Source organism: Oncorhynchus mykiss, chromosome 2 (assembly GCF_013265735.2).
Source record: "Oncorhynchus mykiss isolate Arlee chromosome 2, USDA_OmykA_1.1, whole genome shotgun sequence".
Classification (NCBI taxonomy): domain Eukaryota; kingdom Metazoa; phylum Chordata; class Actinopteri; order Salmoniformes; family Salmonidae; genus Oncorhynchus; species Oncorhynchus mykiss.
In genome coordinates, this window is record NC_048566.1 from 2517374 (window position 1) to 2536563 (window position 19190).

Here is a 19190-nt window from a genome sequence, read left to right on the forward strand (position 1 = left end):
CCCAAACTGGCTGGGTTGGTTGGTGTCTGGATCTGGATCTGGATCCCAAACTGGCTGGGTTGGTTGGTGTCTGGATCTGGATCTGGATCCCAAACTGGCTGGGTTGGTTGGTGTCTGGATCTGGAACCCAAACTGGTTCCAGATGTTTGTTCTCTGGATCTGGATCCCAAACTGGTTGGGTTGGTTGGTGTCTGGATCTGGAACCAAAACTAGTTGGGTTGGTTGGTATGGACAGGTATAAGCTACGGACAATGAACACAATCCAATTTTATCAATGGAAATTTGAATGCACAGAAATACCGTCACAAGATTCCGAGGCCCAATGTCGTGCCATTCATCTGCCCCCATCACCTCATGTTACTGGTTGGTAGGTGATCAAATACTTATGTCATGCAATAAAATGCAAATTAATTACTTAAAAATCATACAGAGTGATTTTCTGGATTTTTGTTTTAGATTCCGTCTCTCACAGTTGAAGTGTACCTACGATAAAAAATTACAGACCTCTACATGCTTTGTAAGTAGGAAAACCTGCAACATCGGCAGTGTTTCAAAAACTTGTTCTCCCCACTGTATATATATATCAATATTTGTTAACTAGGCAGGTCAGTTCAGAACTAATTCCTATTTACAATGACGGCCTAGGAACAGTGGGTTAACTGTGTTGTTAAGGGGCAGAACGACAGATTTTTTTCACCTTGTTAGCTCGGGAATTCGATCTAGCAAGCTTTTGGTTACTGACCCAACGCTCTAATCACTAGGCTGCCTGCCGTCCCTACACTCTAACCACTAGGCTACCTGCCGTCCCTACACTCTAACCACTAGACGACCTGCCGCCCCAAATGCATCTGTAGTAGTTATGTTTACTTCGGTATACGCGTAAAATGTTCAAACTTACCGCGCTTCCAATTGGGTTCCATCGACAAGCTGTCTTCAAACTTGATGGGAAAGCCCATCTTATCCAAGTTGACATAGTCGTTTCCTGTGATGGCACCAAAGACTGGGAGAAGCTGTCTGTTGATGTTGACTTGTCTGCAGAAGCTTGTTGTGGTGTACCGCTTGCAGGGGATGTAATTTTGAGGACTCCAGCGTTGCACTGACGCGTTCTGCCACTGAAAATGGGACATGGGAAGAAATCCTGCCTGGATGTCAAAAATATAAAAGTCACTGTCATTGGACAGGACCGGACACTTCCACTTTTGAGCCAGTGAGGCTATTTCTTGGTCTGCCTCAGAAAGGGCCTGTGCGAATGGCACCTTCAGGCTGGAGAGGACCTGTTTGAAGACTTGTTTGATGAAGACTGGCAGTAAACCTCTCTCCCGAAGCCCCATGGACAAGTTGTTGGCTTGGTTGATCCTTGATTGAGCTCGTTGTCGGAGAGTTTCAAACTTTTTATCGGAAAAGTCAGAGCCTCCGTCTATAATCACATAAGGTTCAATGCCACAATCTCTCAGAGCCTTAAAGAACTTGCAGACCTGGTCCTCAAATACATCATAATCCCCTCCATGCTGCTGATCCACACACGAGGTCAAATAAAGAGAGTGGTAGATATTACAACCATCTATGACTACCTTGCTGTTTCTGAAGCGATAATCTGTTAAAATCTCTCCATGATCACCTATAAAGCTGGTTAAACCCAAGACACCCATGATGTGATCTATCTAGGATGTGATGTCTTTCTAAGTGAAGAGTTTCAGTCACAGGACTATTTATAGGATCATTACAATGGATGAGTTTCCTTTTAGTTAAGTTTCCCTTTCAATACGTCATATGTCCCTCATGATCTCTTTATGGTCACTTCACCTGATGCTGAGTAGATCTTTATGGTCACTTCACCTGATGCTGAGTAGATCTTTATGGTCACTTCACCTGCTGCTGAGTAGATCTTTATGGTCACTTCACCTGATGCTGAGTAGATTTTTATGGTCACTTCACCTGCTGCTGAGTAGATCTTTATGGTCACTTCACCTGCTGCTGAGTAGATCTTTATGGTCACTTCACCTGCTGCTGAGTAGATCTTTGTGTGTGGTGTGTCTTTGGTGTGGGCTACCGTGGTGGTGGTGGTGGTGTGGGCTACCACGGTGGTGGTGGTGGTGGTGGTGGTGTGGGCTGCCATGGTGGTGGTGGTGGTGGTGTGGTTTACCATGGTGGTGGTGGTGGTGGTGGTGGTGGTGGTGGTGTGGGCTGCCATGGTGGTGGTGGTGGAGTGGGCTGCCATGGTGGTGGTGGTGGAGTGGGCTGCCATGGTGGTAGTGGTGGTGTGGGCTGCCATGGTGGTGGTGGTGGTGGTGGTGGTGGAGTGGGCTGCCATGGTGGTGGTGGTGGAGTGGGCTGCCATGGTGGTGTTGGTGGTGGTGGAGTGGGCTGCCATGGTGGTGGTGGTGGTGTGGGCTGCCATGGTGGTGGTGGTGGTGTGGGCTACTATGGTGGTGGTGGTGTGGGCTACCATTGTAGTGGTGGTGGTGTGGGCTACCATGGTGGTGGTGGTGGTGTGGGCTACCGTGGTGGTGGTGGTGGTGTGGGCTACCGTGGTGGTGGTGGTGTTGGTTGTGGTGTGGGCTACAATGGTGGTGGTGGTGTGGGCTACCATGTTGGTGGAGGTGGTGTGGGCTACCGTGGTGGTGGTGGTGTGGGCTACCACGGTGGTGGTGGTGGTGGTGGTGGTGTGGGCTGCCATGGTGGTGATGGAGGTGTGGTTTACCATGGTGGTGGTGGTGGTGGTGGTGTGGGCTGCCATGGTGGTGGTGGTGGTGGTGTGGGCTGCCATGGTGGTGGTGGTGGTGTGGGCTACTATGGTGGTGGTGTGGGCTACCATTGTAGTGGTGGTGGTGTGGGCTACCATGGTGGTGGTGGTGGTGTGGGCTACCATGGTGGTGATGGTGGTGTGGTTTACCATGGTGGTGGTGGTGGTGGTGGTGTGGGCTGCCATGGTGGTGGTGGTGGTGGTGGTGGAGTGGGCTGCCATGGTGGTGGTGGTGGAGTGGGCTGCCATGGTGGTAGTGGTGGTGTGGGCTGCCATGGTGGTGGTGGTGGTGGTGGTGGAGTGGGCTGCCATGGTGGTGGTGGTGGAGTGGGCTGCCATGGTGATGGTGGTGGTGTGGGCTACTATGGTGGTGGTTGTGTGGGCTACCATGGTGGTGATGGTGGTGTGGGCTACCGTGGTGGTGGTGGTGGTGGTGGTGGTGTGGGCTGCCATGGTGGTGGTGGTGGTGGTGGAGTGGGCTGCCATGGTGGTGGTGGTGGAGTGGGCTGCCATGGTGGTGGTGGTGGTGTGGGCTGCCATGGTGGTGGTGGTGGTGGTGTGGGCTACTATGGTGGTGGTGGTGTGGGCTACCATTGTAGTGGTGGTGGTGTGGGCTACCATGGTGGTGGTGGTGGTGTGGGCTACCGTGGTGGTGGTGGTGGTGTGGGCTACCGTGGTGGTGGTTGTGGTGTGGGCTACAATGGTGGTGGTGGTGTGGGCTACCGTGGTGGTGGTGTGGGCTACCATGGTGGTGGTGGTGTGGGCTAACGTATTGGTGGATGTGTGGGCTACCGTGGTGGTGGTGTGGGCTACAATGGTGGTGGTGGTGTGGGCTACCATGATGGTGGTGGTGTGGGCTACCATGTTGGTGGAGGTGGTGTGGGCTACCGTGGTGGTGGTGTTGGCTACCATGGTGGTGGTGGTGTGGGCTAACGTATTGGTGGATGTGCTGGCTACCGTGGTGGTGGTGTGGGCTACCGTGGTGGTGGAGGTGGTGTGGGCTACCCTGGTGGTGGTGGTGTGGGCTACTGTGATGGTGGTGGTGGTGTGGGCTACCATGGTGGTGGAGGTGGTGTGGCTTACCATGGTGGTGGAGGTGCTGTGGGCTACCACGGTGGTGGTGTGGACAACCATGGTGGTGGTGTGGAATACCATGGTGGTGATGGTGTGGGCTACCGTGGTGGGGGTGGTGGTGGTGTGGGCTACTGTGGTGGTGGAGGTTGTGTGGGCTACCATGGTGGTGGTGTGGGCTACCGTGGTGGTGGAGGTGTGGGATATTCTGTGGTGGTGGTGGTGTGGAATACCATGGTGGTGGTGGTGTGGGCTACCGTGGTGAGGGAGGTGGTGTGGGCTACCGTGGTGGTGGTGGTGGTGGTGGGGGCTACCGTGGTGGTGGTGGTGGTGTGGGCTACCATGGTGGTGGTGTGGGCTACCGTGGTGGTGGAGGTGTGGGATATTCTGTGGTGGTGGTGGTGTGGAATACCATGGTGGTGGTGGTGTGGGCTACCGTGGTGGGGGAGGTGGTGTGGTGGTGGCTACCGTGGTGGTGGTAGTGGTGTGGGCTACCGTGGTGGTGGTGGTGGTGTGGGCTACTGTGGTGGTGGAGGTGGTGTGGGCTACCATGGTGGTGGTGGTGTGGGCTACCGTGGTGGGGGAGGTGGTGTGGGCTACCGTGGTGGTGGTGGTGGTGTGGGCTACCGTGGTGGTGGTGGTGTGGGCTACTGTGGTGGTGGAGGTGGTGTGGGCTACCATGGTGGTGGTGGTGTGGGCTACCGTGGTGGGGGAGTTTGTGTGGGCTACCGTGGTGGTGGTGGTGGTGTGGGCTACCGTGGTGGTGGTGGTGGTGTGGGCTACTGTGGTGGTGGTGGTGGTGTGGGCTACTGTGGTGGTGAAGGTGGTGTGGGCTACCATGGTGGTGGTGTGGGCTACTGTGGTGGTGGTGGTGTGGGCTACCATGGTGGTGGTGTGGGCTACCGTGGTGGTGGAGGTGTGGGATATTCTGTGGTGGTGGTGGTGTGGGCTACCGTGGTGGTGGTGGTGGTGTGGGCTACCATGGTGGTGGTGTGGGCTACCGTGGAGGTGGAGGTGTGGGATATTCTGTGGTGGTGGTGGTGTGGAATACCATGGTGGTGGTGGTGTGGGCTACCGTGGTGGTGGTGGTGGTGTGGGCTACCGTGGTGGTGGTGGTGGTGTGGGCTACTGTGGTGGTGGTGGTGGTGTGGGCTACTGTGGTGGTGGAGGTGGTGTGGGCTACCATGGTGGTGGTGTGGGCTACTGTGGTGGTGGTGGTGTGGGCTACCATGGTGGTGGTGTGGGCTACCGTGGTGGTGGAGGTGTGGGATATTCTGTGGTGGTGGTGGTGTGGGCTACCGTGGTAGTGGTGGTGGTGTGGGCTACCATGGTGGTGGTGTGGGCTACCGTGGAGGTGGAGGTGTGGGATATTCTGTGGTGGTGGTGGTGTGGAATACCATGGTGGTGGTGGTGTGGGCTACCGTGGTGGGGGAGGTGGTGTGGTGGTGGCTACCGTGGTGGTGGTAGTGGTGTGGGCTACCGTGGTGGTGGTGGTGGTGTGGGCTACCATGGTGGTGGTGGTGTGGGCTACCGTGGTGGTGGTGGTGTGGGCTACTGTGGTGGTGGAGGTGGTGTGGGCTACCATGGTGGTGGTGGTGTGGGCTACCGTGGTGGGGGAGTTTGTGTGGGCTACCGTGGTGGTGGTGGTGGTGTGGGCTACCGTGGTGGTGGTGGTGTGGGCTACCGTGGTGGTGGTGGTGGTGTGGGCTACTGTGGTGGTGGAGGTGGTGTGGGCTACCATGGTGGTGGTGTGGGCTACTGTGGTGGTGGTGGTGTGGGCTACCATGGTGGTGGTGTGGGCTACCGTGGTGGTGGAGGTGTGGGATATTCTGTGGTGGTGGTGGTGTGGGATATTCCTTGGTGGTGGTGGTGTGGGCTACTGTGATGGTGGTGGTGATGTGGGCTATCATGGTGGTGGTGGTGTGGGTGGTGGTGGGCTCCTATGCTGGTGGAGGTGGTGTGGGCTACCGTGTTAGTGGTGTGGGCTACCATGGTGGTGGTGGTGTGGGCCTTCGTGGTGGTGGAGGTGGTGTGGGCTACCATGGTGGTGGTGGTGTGGGCCATCGTGGTGGTGGAGGTGGTGTGGGCTACCATGGTGGTGGTGTTGTGGGCTACCGTATTGGTGGATGTGTGGGGTACCGTGGTGGTAGTGTGACCTACCGTGGTGGTGGTGGTGTGAGCTACCGTGGTGGTGGTGGTGTGGGATACCATGGTGGTGGTGGTGTGGGCTACTGTGGTGGTGGTGTGGGCTACCGTGGTGGTGTTTTTGGCTACCATGGTGGAGGTGGTGTGGGCTACCATGGTGGTGGTGGTGTGGGCTACCGTGGTGGTGGAGGGGGTGTGGGCTACCATGGTGGTGGTGTGGGAAACTGTGGTGATGGATGTGTGGGCTACCATGGTGGTGGTGGTGTGGGCTACCATGGTGGTGGTGGTGTGGTTTACCGTGGTGGTGGTTTGGGCTACCATGGTGGAGGTGGTGTGGGCTACCATGGTGGTGGTGGTGTGGGCTACCATGGTGGGGGAGGTGGTGTGGGCTACCGTGGTGGTGGTGGTGGTGTGGGCTACCGTGGTGGTGGTGGTGGTGGTGTGGGCTACTGTGGTGGTGGAGGTTGTGTGGGCTACCATGGTGGTGGTGTGGGCTACTGTGGTGGTGGTGGTGTGGGCTACCATGGTGGTGGTGTGGGCTACCGTGGTGAGGGAGGTGGTGTGGGCTACCGTGGTGGTGGTGGTGGTGTGGGCTACCGTGGTGGTGGTGGTGGTGTGGGCTACCATGGTGGTGGTGTGGGCTACCGTGGTGGTGGAGGTGTGGGATATTCTGTGGTGGTGGTGGTGTGGAATACCATGGTGGTGGTGGTGTGGGCTACCGTGGTGGGGGAGGTGGTGTGGTGGTGGCTACCGTGGTGGTGGTAGTGGTGTGGGCTACCGTGGTGGTGGTGGTGGTGTGGGCTACTGTGGTGGTGGAGGTGGTGTGGGCTACCATGGTGGTGGTGGTGTGGGCTACCGTGGTGGGGGAGGTGGTGTGGGCTACCGTGGTGGTGGTGGTGGTGTGGGCTACCGTGGTGGTGGTGGTGTGGGCTACCATGGTGGTGGTGGTGTGGTTTACCGTGGTGGTGGTTTGGGCTACCATGGTGGAGGTGGTGTGGGCTACCATGGTGGTGGTGGTGTGGGCTACCATGGTGGGGGAGGTGGTGTGGGCTACCGTGGTGGTGGTGGTGGTGTGGGCTACCGTGGTGGTGGTGGTGGTGGTGTGGGCTACTGTGGTGGTGGAGGTTGTGTGGGCTACCATGGTGGTGGTGTTGGCTACTGTGGTGGTGGTGGTGTGGGCTACCATGGTGGTGGTGTGGGCTACCGTGGTGAGGGAGGTGGTGTGGGCTACCGTGGTGGTGGTGGTGGTGTGGGCTACCATGGTGGTGGTGTGGGCTACCGTGGTGGTGGAGGTGTGGGATATTCTGTGGTGGTGGTGGTGTGGAATACCATGGTGGTGGTGGTGTGGGCTACCGTGGTGGGGGAGGTGGTGTGGTGGTGGCTACCGTGGTGGTGGTAGTGGTGTGGGCTACCGTGGTGGTGGTGGTGGTGTGGGCTACTGTGGTGGTGGAGGTGGTGTGGGCTATCATGGTGGTGGTGGTGTGGGCTACCGTGGTGGGGGAGGTGGTGTGGGCTACCGTGGTGGTGGTGGTGGTGTGGGCTACCGTGGTGGTGGTGGTGTGGGCTACTGTGGTGGTGGAGGTGGTGTGGGCTACCATGGTGGTGGTGGTGTGGGCTACCGTGGTGGGGGAGTTTGTGTGGGCTACCGTGGTGGTGGTGGTGGTGTGGGCTACCGTGGTGGTGGTGGTGGTGTGGGCTACCGTGGTGGTGGTGGTGGTGTGGGCTACTGTGGTGGTGGAGGTGGTGTGGGCTACCATGGTGGTGGTGGTGTGGGCTACCGTGGTGGGGGAGGTGGTGTGGGCTACCGTGGTGGTGGTGGTGGTGTGGGCTACCGTGGTGGTGGTGGTGTGGGCTACTGTGGTGGTGGAGGTGGTGTGGGCTACCATGGTTGTGGTGGTGTGGGCTACCGTGGTGGTGGTGGTGTGGGCTACTGTGGTGGTGGAGGTGGTGTGGGCTACCATGGTTGTGGTGGTGTGGGCTACCGTGGTGGGGGAGTTTGTGTGGGCTACCGTGGTGGTGGTGGTGGTGTGGGCTACCGTGGTGGTGGTGTGGGCTACTGTGGTGGTGGTGGTGTGGGCTACCATGGTGGTGGTGTGGGCTACCGTGGTGGTGGAGGTGTGGGATATTCTGTGGTGGTGGTGGTGTGGGATATTCCTTGGTGGTGGTGGTGTGGGCTACCGTGGTGGTGGTGGTGGTGTGGGCTACTGTGGTGGTGGAGGTGGTGTGGGCTACCATGGTGGTGGTGTGGGCTACCGTGGTGGTGGAGGTGTGGGATATTCTGTGGTGGTGGTGGTGTGGGATATTCCTTGGTGGTGGTGGTGTGGGCTACTGTGATGGTGGTGGTGATGTGGGCTATCATGGTGGTGGTGGTGTGGGTGGTGGTGGGCTCCTATGCTGGTGGAGGTGGTGTGGGCTACCGTCGTAGTGGTGTGGGCTACCATGGTGGTGGTGGTGTGGGCCTTCGTGGTGGTGGAGGTGGTGTGGGCTACCATGGTGGTGGTGTGGGCTACCGTGGTGGTGGAGGTGTGGGATATTCTGTGGTGGTGGTGGTGTGGGATATTCCTTGGTGGTGGTGGTGTGGGCTACTGTGATGGTGGTGGTGATGTGGGCTATCATGGTGGTGGTGGTGTGGGTGGTGGTGGGCTCCTATGCTGGTGGAGGTGGTGTGGGCTACCGTCGTAGTGGTGTGGGCTACCATGGTGGTGGTGGTGTGGGCCTTCGTGGTGGTGGAGGTGGTGTGGGCTACCATGGTGGTGGTGGTGTGGGCCATCGTGGTGGTGGAGGTGGTGTGGGCTACCATGGTGGTGGTGTTGTGGGCTACCGTATTGGTGGATGTGTGGGGTACCGTGGTGGTAGTGTGACCTACCGTGGTGGTGGTGGTGTGAGCTACCGTGGTGGTGGTGGTGTGGGATACCATGGTGGTGGTGGTGTGGGCTACTGTGGTGGTGGTGTGGGCTACCGTGGTGGTGTTTTTGGCTACCATGGTGGAGGTGGTGTGGGCTACCATGGTGGTGGTGGTGTGGGCTACCGTGGTGGTAGTTTGGGCTACCATGGTGGTGGTGGTGTGGGCTACCATGGTAGTGGTGGTGTGGGCTACCGTGGTGGTGGAGGGGGTGTGGGCTACCATGGTGGTGGTGTGGGCAACTGTGGTGATGGATGTGTGGGCTACCATGGTGGTGGTGGTGTGGGCTACCATGGTGGTGGTGGTGTGGTTTACCGTGGTGGTGGTTTGGGCTACCATGGTGGAGGTGGTGTGGGCTACCATGGTGGTGGTGGTGTGGGCTACCATGGTGGTGGTGGTGTGGGCTACCATGGTGGTGGTGTGGGCTACTTTGGTGGTGGATGTGTGGGCTACCGTGGTGGTGGTGTGCGCTACCATGGTGGTGTTGGTGTGGGCTAACGTATTGGTGGATGTGTGGGCTACTGTGGTGGTGGTGTGAACTACCATGGTGGTGGTGGTGTGGGATATTCTGTGATGGTGGTGTTGTGGAATATTCCGTGGTGGTAGTGGTGTGGGCTACGATGGTGGTGGAGGTGGTGTGGGCTACCATGGTGGAGGTGGTGTGGGCTACCATGGTGGTGGTGGTGTGGGCTACCATGGTGGTGGTGGTGTGGGCTACCGTGGTGGTGGAGTGGGTGTGGGCTACCATGGTGGTGGTGTGGGCAACTGTGGTGATGGATGTGTGGGCTACCATGGTGGAGGTGGTGTGGGCTACCATGGTAGTGGTTGTGTGGGCTATCGTGGTGGTGGTTTGGGCTACCATGGTGGAGGTGGTGTGGGCTACCATGGTGGTGGTGGTGTGGGCTACCATGGTGGTGGTGGTGTGGGCTACCGTGGTGGTGGAGGGGGTGTGGGCTACCATGGTGGTGGTGTGGTCAACTTTGGTGGTGGATGTGTGGGCTACCGTGGTGGTGGTGTGGGCTACTGTGGTGGTGGAGGTGGTGTGGGCTACCATGGTGGAGGTGGTGTGGGCTACCATGGTAGTGGTTGTGTGGGCTATCGTGGTGGTGGTTTGGGCTACCATGGTGGAGGTGGTGTGGGCTACCATGGTGGTGGTGGTGTGGGCTACCATGGTGGTGGTGGTGTGGGCTACCGTGGTGGTGGAGGGGGTGTGGGCTACCATGGTGGTGGTGTGGGCAACTTTGGTGGTGGATGTGTGGGCTACCGTGGTGGTGGTGTGCGCTACCATGGTGGTGGTGGTGTGGGCTAACGTATTGGTGGATGTGTGGGCTACCGTGGTGGTGGTGTGAACTACCAAGGTGGTGGTGGTGTGGGATATTCTGTGGTGGTGGTGTTGTGGGATATTCCGTGGTGGTAGTGGTGTGGGCTACAATGGTGGTGGAGGTGGTGTGGGCTACCGTGGTGGTGGTTTGGACTACCATTGTGGAGGTGGTGTGGGCTACCATGGTGCTGGAGGTGGTGTGGGCTACTGTGGTGGTGGTCTGTGATACCATGGTGGTGGTGGTGTGGGCTACTGTGGTGGTGGTGTGGGCTACCATGGTGGAAGTGGTGGTGTGGATTACCGTGGTGGTGGTGTGGGCTACCATGGTGGAGGTGGTGTGGGCTACCATGGTGGTGGTGGTGTGGGCTACCATGGTGGTGGTGGTGTGGGCTACCGTGGTGGTGGAGGGGGTGTGGGCTTCCATGGTGGTGGTGTGGGCAACTGTGGTGGTGGATGTGTGGGCTACCATGGTGGTGGTGTGGGCAACTGTGGTGGTGGATGTGTGGGCTACCGTGGTGGTAGTGTGGGCTACCATGCTGGTGGTGTTGTGGGCTACCGTGGTGGTGGAGGTGGTGTGGGCTACCATGGTGGTGTGGGCTAATGTGGTGGTGGTTTGGACTACCATTGTGGAGGTGGTGTGGGCTACCATGGTGCTGGAGGTGGTGTGGGCTACTGTGGTGGTGGTCTGGGCTACCGTGGTGGTGGAGGGGATGTGGGCTACCATGGTGCTGGTGTGGGCAACCGTGGTGGTGGTGGTGTAGGCTACTTTGGTGGTGGTGTGGGATATACCGTGGTGGTGGTGGTGGTGTTGGCTACTGTGGTGGTGGTGGTGTGGGCTACTGTGGTGGTGGTGTGGGATATTCCTTGGTGGTGGTGGTGTGGGCTACCGTGGTGTTGGAGGTGGTGTGGGATACCATGGTGGTGGTGGTGTGGGCTACTGTTGTGGTGGTGTGGGCTACCATGGTGGTGGTGGTGGTGTGGATTACCGTGGTGGTGGTGTGGGCTACCATGGTGGAGGTGGTGTGGGCTACCATGTTGGTGGTGGTGTGGGCTACCATGGTGGTGGTGGTGTGGGCTACCGTGGTGTTGGAGGGGGTGTGGGCTACCATGGTGGTGGTGTGGGCAACTGTGGTGGTGGATGTGTGGGCTACCATGGTGGTGGTGTGGGCAACTGTGGTGGTGGATGTGTGGGCTACCGTGGTGGTGGTGTGGGCTACCATGGTGGTGGTGGTGTGGGCTACCGTGGTGGTGTTGGTGGTGTGGGCTACCATGGTGGTGGTGTGGGCTAACGTGGTGGTGGTTTGGACTACCATTGTGGATTTGGTGTGGGCTACCATGGTGCTGGAGGTGGTGTGGGCTACTGTGGTGGTGGTCTGGTCTACCGTGGTGGTGGAGGGGATGTGGGCTACCATGGTGCTGGTGTGGGCAACCGTGGTGGTGGTGTAGGCTACTTTGGTGGTGGTGTGGGATATACCGTGGTGGTGGTGGTGGTGTGGGCTACTGTGGTGGTGGTGTGGGATATCAAATGAAATCAAATCAAATTTATTTATATAGCCCTTCGTACATCAGCTGATATCTCAAAGTGCTGTACAGAAACCCAGCCTAAAACCCCAAACAGCAAGCAATGCAGGTGTAGAAGCACGGTGGCTAGGAAAAACTCCCTAGAAAGGCAAAAACCTAGGAAGAAAGGTAGAGAGGAACCAGGCTATGTGGGGTGGCCAGTCCTCTTCTGGCTGTGCCGGGTGGAGATTATAACAAAACATGGTCAAGATGTTCAAATGTTCATAAATTACCAGCATGGTCGAATAATATTAAGGCAGAACAGTTGAAACTGGAGCAGCAGCACAGCCAGGTGGACTGGGGACAGCAAGGAGTCATCATGTCAGGTAGTCCTGGGGCATGGTCCTAGGGCTCAGGTCCTCCGAGAGAGAGAAAGAGAGAAGGAGAGAATTAGAGAACGCACACCTAGATTCACACAGGACACCGAATAGGACAGGAGAAGTACTAGGATATACCTTGGTGGTGGTGGTGTGGGCTACTGTGATGGTAGTGGTGGTGTGGGCTACTGTGATGGTAGTGGTGGTGTGGGCTACCATGGTGGTGGAGGTGGTGTGAACTACCGTGTTGGTGGTGGTGTGGGCTACCATGGTGGTGGTGTGAACTACCATGGTTGTGGTCGTGTGGGCTACCATGGTGGTGGTGGTGGTGTGGGCTACCGTTGTGGAGGTGGTGGTGTGGGCTAATGTGGTGGTGGTGGTGTGGGATGTTCCGTGGTGGTGGTGGTGCGGGATACCATTGTGGTGGTTGTGTGGGCTACTGTGGTGGTGGTGTGGGCTACCATGGTGGTGTTGTGGGCTACCATGGTGGTGGAGGTGGTTTGGAATACCGTGGTGGTGGTGTGGGCTACCATGGTGGTGGTGGTGTGGGCTACCATGGTGGTGGAGTTGGTATGGGATACCATGGTGGTGGTGTGGGCTACCTTGGTGGTGGTGGTGGTGTGGGCTACTGTGGTGGTGGAGGTGGTGTGGGCTACCACGGTGGTGGTGTGGGCTACCATGGTGATGGTAGTGGTGGTGTGGGCTACTGTGATGGTAGTGGTGGTGTGGGCTACCATGGTGGTGGAGGTGGTGTGAACTACCGTGTTGGTGGTGGTGTGGGCTACCATGGTGGTGGTGTGAACTACCATGGTTGTGGTCGTGTGGGCTACCATGGTGGTGGTGGTGTTGTGGGCTACCGTTGTGGAGGTGGTGGTGTGGGCTAATGTGGTGGTGGTGGTGTGGGATGTTCCGTGGTGGTGGTGGTGCGGGATACCATTGTGGTGGTTGTGTGGGCTACTGTGGTGGTGGTGTGGGCTACCATGGTGGTGTTGTGGGCTACCATGGTGGTGGAGGTGGTTTGGAATACCGTGGTGGTGGTGTGGGCTACCATGGTGGTGGTGGTGTGGGCTACCATGGTGGTGGAGTTGGTATGGGATACCATGGTGGTGGTGTGGGCTACCTTGGTGGTGGTGGTGGTGTGGGCTACTGTGGTGGTGGAGGTGGTGTGGGCTACCACGGTGGTGGTGTGGGCTACCATGGTGGTGGTGTGGGCCACCGTGGTGGTGGTGGTGTGGGCTACCATGGTGGTGGTGTGGGCTACCGTGGTGGTGGAGGTGGTGTGGGATATTCCTTGGTGGTGGTGGTGTGGGCTACTGTGATGGTGGTGGTGATGTGGGCTACCATGGTGGTGGTGGTGTGGGTGGTGGTGGGCTCCTATGTTGGTGGAGGTGGTGTGGGCTACTGTGGTAGTGGTGTGGGCTACCATGGTGGTGTTTGTGTGGGCCATCGTGGTGGTGGAGGTGGTGTGGGCTACCATGGTGGTGGTGGTGTGGACTACCATGGTGGTGGTGGTGTGGGCTACCATGGTGGTGTTGGTGTGGGCTACTGTGGTGGTGGTGTGGGCTACCATGGTGGTATTGTGGGCTACCATGGTGGTGGAGGTGGTTTGGAATACCGTGGTGGTGATGTGGGCTACCATGGTGGTGGTGGTGTGGGCTACCATGGTGGTGGAGTTGGTATGGGATAACATGATGGTGGTGTGGGCTACCTTGGTGGTGGTGGTGGTGTGGGCTACTGTGGTGGTGGTGGTGTGGGCTACTGTGGTGGTGGTGTGGGATATCAAATGAAATCAAATCAAATGTATTTATATAGCCCTTCGTACATCAGCTGATATCTCAAAGTGCTGTACAGAAACCCAGCCTAAAACCCCAAACAGCAAGCAATGCAGGTGTAGAAGCACGGTGGCTAGGAAAAACTCCCTAGAAAGGCCAAAACCTAGGAAGAAACCTAGAGAGGAACCAGGCTATGTGGGGTGGCCAGTCCTCTTCTGGCTGTGCCGGGTGGAGATTATAACAAAACATGGTCAAGATGTTCAAATGTTCATAAATTACCAGCATGGTCGAATAATATTAAGGCAGAACAGTTGAAACTGGAGCAGCAGCACAGCCAGGTGGACTGGGGACAGCAAGGAGTCATCATGTCAGGTAGTCCTGGGGCATGGTCCTAGGGCTCAGGTCCTCCGAGAGAGAGAAAGAGAGAAGGAGAGAATTAGAGAACGCACACCTAGATTCACACAGGACACCGAATAGGACAGGAGAAGTACTAGGATATACCTTGGTGGTGGTGGTGTGGGCTACTGTGATGGTAGTGGTGGTGTGGGCTACTGTGATGGTAGTGGTGGTGTGGGCTACCATGGTGGTGGAGGTGGTGTGAACTACCGTGTTGGTGGTGGTGTGGGCTACCATGGTGGTGGTGTGAACTACCATGGTTGTGGTCGTGTGGGCTACCATGGTGGTGGTGGTGGTGTGGGCTACCGTTGTGGAGGTGGTGGTGTGGGCTAATGTGGTGGTGGTGGTGTGGGATGTTCCGTGGTGGTGGTGGTGCGGGATACCATTGTGGTGGTTGTGTGGGCTACTGTGGTGGTGGTGTGGGCTACCATGGTGGTGTTGTGGGCTACCATGGTGGTGGAGGTGGTTTGGAATACCGTGGTGGTGGTGTGGGCTACCATGGTGGTGGTGGTGTGGGCTACCATGGTGGTGGAGTTGGTATGGGATACCATGGTGGTGGTGTGGGCTACCTTGGTGGTGGTGGTGGTGTGGGCTACTGTGGTGGTGGAGGTGGTGTGGGCTACCACGGTGGTGGTGTGGGCTACCATGGTGGTGGTGTGGGCCACCGTGGTGGTGGTGGTGTGGGCTACCATGGTGGTGGTGTGGGCTACCGTGGTGGTGGAGGTGGTGTGGGATATTCCTTGGTGGTGGTGGTGTGGGCTACTGTGATGGTGGTGGTGATGTGGGCTACCATGGTGGTGGTGGTGTGGGTGGTGGTGGGCTCCTATGTTGGTGGAGGTGGTGTGGGCTACTGTGGTAGTGGTGTGGGCTACCATGGTGGTGTTTGTGTGGGCCATCGTGGTGGTGGAGGTGGTGTGGGCTACCATGGTGGTGGTGGTGTGGACTACCATGGTGGTGGTGGTGTGGGCTACCATGGTGGTGTTGGTGTGGGCTACTGTGGTGGTGGTGTGGGCTACCATGGTGGTATTGTGGGCTACCATGGTGGTGGAGGTGGTTTGGAATACCGTGGTGGTGATGTGGGCTACCATGGTGGTGGTGGTGTGGGCTACCATGGTGGTGGAGTTGGTATGGGATAACATGATGGTGGTGTGGGCTACCTTGGTGGTGGTGGTGGTGTGGGCTACTGTGGTGGTGGTGGTGTGGGCTACTGTGGTGGTGGTGTGGGATATTCCTTGGTGGTGGTGGTGTGGGATATTCCTTGGTGGTGGTGGTGTGGGCTACTGTGTTGGTTGTGTGGGCTACTGTGATGGTAGTGGTGGTGTGGGCTACCATGGTGGTGGTGGTGTGGGCTACCGTGGTGGTGGTGTGAACTTCGTGGTTGTGGTGGTAGTTGTGTGGGCTACTGTGGTGGTAGTTGTGTGGGCTACCGTGGTGGTAGTTGTGTGGGCTACCGTGGTGGTGGTGTGGGCTACCGTGGTGGTAGTTGTGTGGGCTACCATGGTGGTAGTTGTGCGGGCTACTGTGGTGGTGGTTGTGTGGGCTACCGTGGTGGTAGTTGTGTGGGCTACTGTGGTGGTTGTTGTGTGGGCTACCGTGGTGGTAGTTGTGTGGGCTACCGTGGTGGTAGTTGTGTGGGCTACTGTGGTGGTAGTTGTGTGGGCTACCGTGGTGGTAGTTGTGTGGGCTACCGTGGTGGTAGTTGTGTGGGCTACCGTGGTGGTAGTTGTGTGGGCTACTGTGGTGGTGGTAGTTGTGTGGGCTACCGTGGTGGTGGTTGTGTTGGCTACCGTGGTGGTGGTTGTGTGGGCTACCGTGGTGGTGGTAGTTGTGTGGGCTACCGTGGTGGTGGTGGTGTGGGCTACCGTGGTGGTAGTTATGTGGGCTACCATGGTGGTGGTAGTTGTGTGGGCTACCGTGGTGGTGGTGGTGTGGGCTACCGTGGTGGTAGTTGTGTGGGCTACCATGGTGGTGGTAGTTGTGTGGGCTACTGTGGTGGTGGTGGTGGTGTGGGCTACTGTGGTGGTGGTGGTGGTGTGGGCTACTGTGGTGGTAGTTGTGTGGGCTACTGTGGTGGTAGTTGTGTGGGCTACCGTGGTGGTAGTTGTGTGGGCTACCGTGGTGGTAGTTGTGTGGGCTACCGTGGTGGTAGTTGTGTGGGCTACCGTGGTGGTGGTAGTTGTGTGGGCTACCGTGGTGGTGGTTCAAACATACATTTTCTTATTCCATTCAATTCTAATCCTAATCCAACCTAATATATTTCTCCCATTACCTTCTAAACATCCAACATTTTAAACGTTCCAACTCCATTAGATTATCAACCTCCTCCTCTAACAAACATAGTCAATATGCATCACACCTTACAGCAAACAACAATATAACATTCTAACATTTTACTGCACTACTTTAACTCCCCTTTAATATTTCACAATGTTTATTTCACAATGTTTATTTCACAATGTTTATTTCACAATGTTTATTTCACAATGTTTTCAACCTTTAACATTTAACATATTTAACCTTGAATTTTCACTTCAATAAACCTCAGTCACAATAAAAAAATAATAATTTACTCTCATTTTTCTTATTTTCTTTTAATCAATGTCAAATCTCTTATCAATGTTCTCTGTGCTCCATGTGTAAGTGAAAGGGGAAGCGCTTCATGAGTATGAGTGTATGCAAATGGGGCCTTCCTACCTATGCACTCTGTCACTTTAATGTCACAGAAAACAGTATATAACTCAACAGGTGGTCCCTATTTAGTGGTCCCTATATCTATAACTCAACAGAGCTTTATTGAATCTTTCCTTCCTCTTGTGACGGGACATTGGGACTTCAGTACAGCCTACTCCATCATCATCATCATCATCATCAAATTCTTCATCCTCCAGCGACAGAATCTGCAGAGGGGCCGTCAGGTTGTCCAGTGGTCTCAGCTTCCTGGAAGTTGAGTATGGACGCATGGCGTCCAGCATGGCTTTGTACAGCTGCCCAGATGAAGGGTCTTCCATCAGGAGAGAATCCGGGGTCACCCCCCGTCTCAGTTGGCCCACAAGCTGGTGCACCAGAGTGCCCTTGTACAGCCTAGACTCCAACAGGGAAACAACAGAGGGTTGAATTAGCTGTGTTGCTGCTGGGCTAGAATACAATGTAAAGGAATACCACTGGTCTACTCTAGAGGTTAGAGGTTAGAGGTTAGGGTTGTTTTAGGAAGGGACACCTTACCAGGCACACTGAGGCTCAGGTAGAGGGAAGCACAGCAGTTGGTTCAGGTCAAGGCAATCCCTCATGCAGCGCTTCCATTGGCTATAGGCGTGGACCACACCCAGGTCTGGACTCATAGCACGTCTCTGAATCAGCCCTCTCATCCTCTCCAACACTGGTTCCTCCTCTATAAACCCTGATACACAAGAAGGGGAGGAGTCATTGGCTGCACTTCACGCACTTTATTTATAAATTCCAAGTTGTGTGTGGCTGTGTGTGTGTTTTCATTCATGCTCTGGTCCATACCTCTCTGGCTCTTCCTCTGTCTGCAGAGCTCTCCATACACCAGTCCTAGTAGCAGGGCCTGCAGGAGAGGAAGGTCTGGTCGGGGATGGGCGTGCCTCAGCCAGTAGTAGGTAACAGCCACAGGAAGTCCCAGGTGAAGTGGGAGACCATTCAAAGTGGACTGGGACACACCAAGGGTCTCCAAAAATACCTCACGCCGCTCAAAATATGGAGTCTAAGAAACAGAACAAAATAATGAGAATCAATTTCAGAATCAACAGCAGCATGTTTATATTATACTGCATACTATATCACGTCTACATACCTGATATACTGTATACTACATCACATGTATACATACCTGATATACTGTATACTACATCACATATACATACCTGATATACTGTATACTACATCACGTCTACATACCTGATATACTGTATACTACATCACATATACATACCTGATCCAGTGTGTCCAGCTGCAGCTGTTGTGCAGCACTGGGCAGGATGGCATTAACCTTGCTGCTGGTCAGGTTTGTTTCTTCCCTGTCATACTCCTCCACTTCCCTCCCTTCACCCAGCAGCAGCCCGTAGAATACCTGCCGTATGGGCCGAGAGGTGTTGTTCCCACTGGGTAAGCTGTGATCTTCCACTTGGATACCCTGTATCACTGGCCTCCGCTGCAGAATGTATATCATGTAGGGGGGAAGTGTCCCGTTCGTCAACGGCAGCAGAGTCCAGTCTGGAAGGACACTCAGATGGTTTGGGAGAAGGCCGGGATCAGGAGCCTCGCCATCATTGAAGAAACACTCCAGGCAACCGGGTTGAATCTGGTATGTTTCTATGCCCTGAGAGAGGGCCTGGAGGGCAGCATCCATGTTGTTTTCCCCATGACCAATGAGGAGGTGCACATTGTCCAAGGCCTCCTGCTTCTCCTGGAAACTGGCCAGCCATTTCAGCAACTTGTTGAAAAAGACAACCCCTTCCCAAGCACAAAAAAAAAACATATACAGTTAAAGTCGTAAGTATACGTACATTTTAGCCAAATACATTTAAACTCACTTTTTCACAATTCCTGACATTTTTTCCTTGTAAAAAGGACTGTCTTTGGTCAGTTAGGATCACCACTTTATTTTAAGAATGTGAAATGTCAGAATATTTATTTATTTCAGCTTTTATTTCTTTCATCACATTCCCAGTGGGTCAGAAGTTTACATAAACTCAATTAGTATTTGATAGCATTGCCTGTAAATTGTTTAACTTCGGTCAAATGTTTTTGGGCCAAAATACCAGCAACAGTGTGTGGAAACCTTGTGAAGACTTACAGAAAACGTTTGACCTCTGTCATTGCCAACAAAGGGTATATAACAAAGTATTGAGATTAACTTTTGTTATTGACCAAGTACTTATTTTCCACCATAATTTGCAAATAAATTCATAAAAAATCCTACAATGTGATTTTCTGGATTTTTTTT

The 19190-nt window shown here is 55.9% G+C and overlaps 2 protein-coding genes across 2 annotated transcripts; both read right to left on the minus strand.

Annotated features, from left to right (window-relative positions):
* Positions 1–813: 813 nt before the first annotated feature.
* Positions 814–1649, minus strand: LOC110514306 (protein asteroid homolog 1-like). The gene has a single exon (XM_036961522.1). It carries the CDS (start codon positions 1647–1649, stop codon positions 864–866), a length of 786 nt encoding a protein of 261 aa, XP_036817417.1. The 3' UTR covers positions 814–863.
* A 14779-nt stretch (positions 1650–16428) lies between these two features.
* LOC110511524 (protein asteroid homolog 1-like) lies at positions 16429–18789 on the minus strand. Its single transcript, XM_036961533.1, has 4 exons — positions 18177–18789; positions 17666–17948; positions 17450–17624; positions 16429–17308 (listed from the first exon to the last, which is right to left on the minus strand). The coding sequence occupies exons 1-4, from the start codon at positions 18720–18722 to the stop codon at positions 16984–16986; spliced, it is 1329 nt and encodes a 442-aa protein (XP_036817428.1). The 5' UTR covers positions 18723–18789; the 3' UTR covers positions 16429–16983.
* Between the last annotated feature and the right edge of the window lie 401 nt (positions 18790–19190).